General features: G+C 42.4%; 1 protein-coding gene across 1 annotated transcript; it reads left to right on the forward strand.

The window, feature by feature from the left end:
- Nucleotides 1-2176: 2176 nt before the first annotated feature.
- Nucleotides 2177-2494, forward strand: FIBRA_09291 (uncharacterized protein; the record flags this gene model as incomplete). Its single annotated transcript, XM_012321607.1, has 1 exon — nt 2177-2494. The coding sequence occupies one exon, from the start codon at nt 2177-2179 to the stop codon at nt 2492-2494; it is 318 nt and encodes a 105-aa protein (XP_012176997.1).
- Between the last annotated feature and the right edge of the window lie 717 nt (nt 2495-3211).

Below are 3211 nucleotides of genomic sequence, written 5' to 3' on the forward strand. Positions count from 1 at the left end.
GAAACACATCAAGTGATGGGATCAGTCATACAGTTACAGGGTCAACAACAGATAGTTAGGAAAAGAAAGAACCCCCCCTCTCACGCTGTAACACACAGTTGTTCAGGTGATCATCACATATCAGACTGCTGACCGAACACATAAACAGGGCAATGGTTCATGCACTAGGTATTCTTAGATAGCCAATAGCGTATTATGAGCATCAGTCATCCTAAGTGTTAGGTGTACTACCAGTAGTATCCAGGGTCTGGTCCCACATGTATAAAATACCAGAACAATACAGTGTAGTACGGCAGTCTGATCTTAGCGATCATACACCATCTACTTCACTCTACTCTTTCTCTGAGTTAACTACTCCCAAGACAAGCACCACTGCTTACCTCTTGAAACTACCAGAACTACACAAGTGAGTGCTGGGGTTGGAGTCAGGGTTAGGGTCAAGGGTGATACCTTGACAGTACCATTACAATTGATTCCATCACTTGGTGCATTTCACCTGCATCATTTGTTTCATATATATTGTGTTTCACCTTGATCATGTTTCACCTACATCACACTTCACTTATATCATGTCTTGTCTTCATCACTGATACAACCCAGTGAAACTGTTTCATGTACAACACTGATCCAACTCAGTGTTTCATACTTATTAAACTCTATTTATCTTGCTCCATTTAAGTAGTACTACTTGCACTACTGTACTTTAGTTTTGTCCTCTTGTTCCCTACATACACTTCATAGGGACAGTGTCTCAGTAATAGACTCAGTTGTCTATTCCAGTCTCAGTCTGAAGCTTTGCTTCAATCAGTACATACTCCAAACCACTATTAGCTGTAGCGGCTCAGTCTACTAGTCTAGTCTCAGTATAATGCATCAGCCTTACATGTACCAGTGTCAGTAGTAGTCATAAGTCAAACTCCTGATCCTCAGTCATCAGGTCCCTTAACACTACTACAGGTGCCTTCTGTGTAACCTTCCCTTGTCACTTTCTTTTCTCCTGCCTTTGGTGCCATAGGTCATCCAGACCTATTGCCCTATTCTTCCATTCTTTGTAGTTTTTTGGTAATGCTCTAGTCACATAGATTTTGTTAACTATACTAGGGTGCAACCTCTTCCTCACTTCACTAATGATAAAAGGTGTTCCTTCTTATATTCTACCACTGGGATCAGTGCTTCTAATTCTTAGAAGAACTCAGTTATATGCCAGTGATGCGACCTTGGGAAACCTAACCCTAAATCTGGGGGATACAAAGTGGAGGGTGAGTTACTGTTTTGTGGGGAAGCTGATAGGGGTGAGGGCTTGTAGTTTTGATAGCTTGCTCAAATGGCAAGGGCTTCACTATGTCTCTTGGGACAGTGTCATGAGGCTGTCTTGGACCATCCGAACACTCTGACTTCTTTGTAGAAGTAAAGGGAAGTAAAAGGGGACTAGCACAACAACTCAAATGCAAAGTGTGATTTGATGATACTTGAGTCTTGTTTGAGAAGTGGACATAGGATTAGAACTTTGGGCTACTCAGCTATGAGAGTGGGTGTGTTTTGGGGCACAGACTAGAGTTGAACACAGTTTGATGAGTGTAGGTGTGGTTTGGAGGGTCGTAGTTGTAGTTTGGGAGGTATACACAACACTTCAAAGAGGGCTCAAAGTCAGATTGAGTTCTGCTGAGTAGGGGGATGTGATTCTGTGTGAGTCTCACTGCTAGGGGCTGAGTACTCCTGTACAACCATATATAATAGCTCTTAAATATCCCCCATCATGCCCAAACCACCTAAGTCCTTGCCTCTACTGCCCAAATGTACTTAATGATCATGATACCCTCCCGATGCTAGCCCAACACCTCTATCAGTTTTGACTCCCATCCTATGTGCTACTTCCTGCTAGTCCCAGAGACTCAATTGCTGCAAGCCTTGGCATTGAAACATGAGTGCACCAACCTAATTTGTCACCTAACAACCCTACACAGTGCATCTCAGTCTCTTGGTGATGGGGATTTTCCCTCAAAGACAAGTTCCTGGAAGATGGCCCCCTTCAAAAGCTCCCAATTAGATTGTAGCAAGGTTGCAACTTCTCGAATATGTCAAAGAATGGAGTTTGGTCAAAATGTGTTTTTGTAGTATCACAGACTTTCCTGAAGTCAAACACTTTGAACACTTCATGTCAATTTGTGCTCAAGACATGCCCACATATGACATGGGCCTATCACTGGTTCCCCTGCTTGATCTTCTTGATTCTGTCCTGGGCCTTGATATCCTGCCTGGACTTCTCAAAATTTGCCTCCATGATCTCAAAGAAGCTGGCATCCAAGAGTTTCCATTCTCCCAGCACCATTACTTGCTCCAAGTGTATGGCCTGCTTCCATTCCTCCACCAATGGCCCCCTGATGTAAGACATCACCACCTGGGGTACCAAGTCTATTTTGTGTTTCCTTTCTGCAATAAATTCCTTCATGTCTCTCCACCAGGACTTGAACTTCTTTCTATCACCATCAAATAATCCATATCTGTGTCTCTGTGCATAGCTAAAGAAGATGCTCCTATGAATAACATTGTTTGAAGACTTTCAAAGGAGATATGGGTTGATGAGCTGTATGTCAGGGTTTGGACATCTGTGTCTGAGTCAGAGTCTGAACTTGAGTGGTCTGTTCTAAGACCAAATGATACTATACAACTCTTGAGGCCAATGCAATCCCCACAGAGTCAGAAGTGTGTATAAAAAAGAAATACACTACAGAGCCTGCTCATGTTACTCACAGCTGCCCAAGAGAATCAGTGCGCCTTTGATTATTTTGCACCCTAACCATCTACTTGGGAGAGGATTTGACCTCTAACTCCAGGGTACATTATCCCCAAACAGAGTCAACCACTTGAGAATATAAATTTGCTATGTATAGTAACCAGTACCCCAGTAATGGAATATAGTAGGGGACAAAGTATTGCAATGTTTGCAATAGTTATGTTGCTAGGCCTATATCTAATGAACCAGCTATCAACATATAGTATCTATGGGTACCATTGGAAAGCCTAGGATCTGGGCTATACGATAGACCCCACAAACATGTGGTTTGATTAGTGTCACAGAATTTCATAGTGTCTATATTATCTCTAGTGTCTAGATGATCTATATCTTATCTGATTAGATATCTACCTAAGATAATGATAGTGTAATGCATGGTGACATGTTACCAGTCAGGTGTCTAGCTTATCAGAAGCG

Source organism: Fibroporia radiculosa, assembly GCF_000313525.1.
Source record: "Fibroporia radiculosa TFFH 294 genomic supercontigs, scaffold23556, whole genome shotgun sequence".
In the NCBI taxonomy this organism is placed as follows: domain Eukaryota; kingdom Fungi; phylum Basidiomycota; class Agaricomycetes; order Polyporales; family Fibroporiaceae; genus Fibroporia; species Fibroporia radiculosa.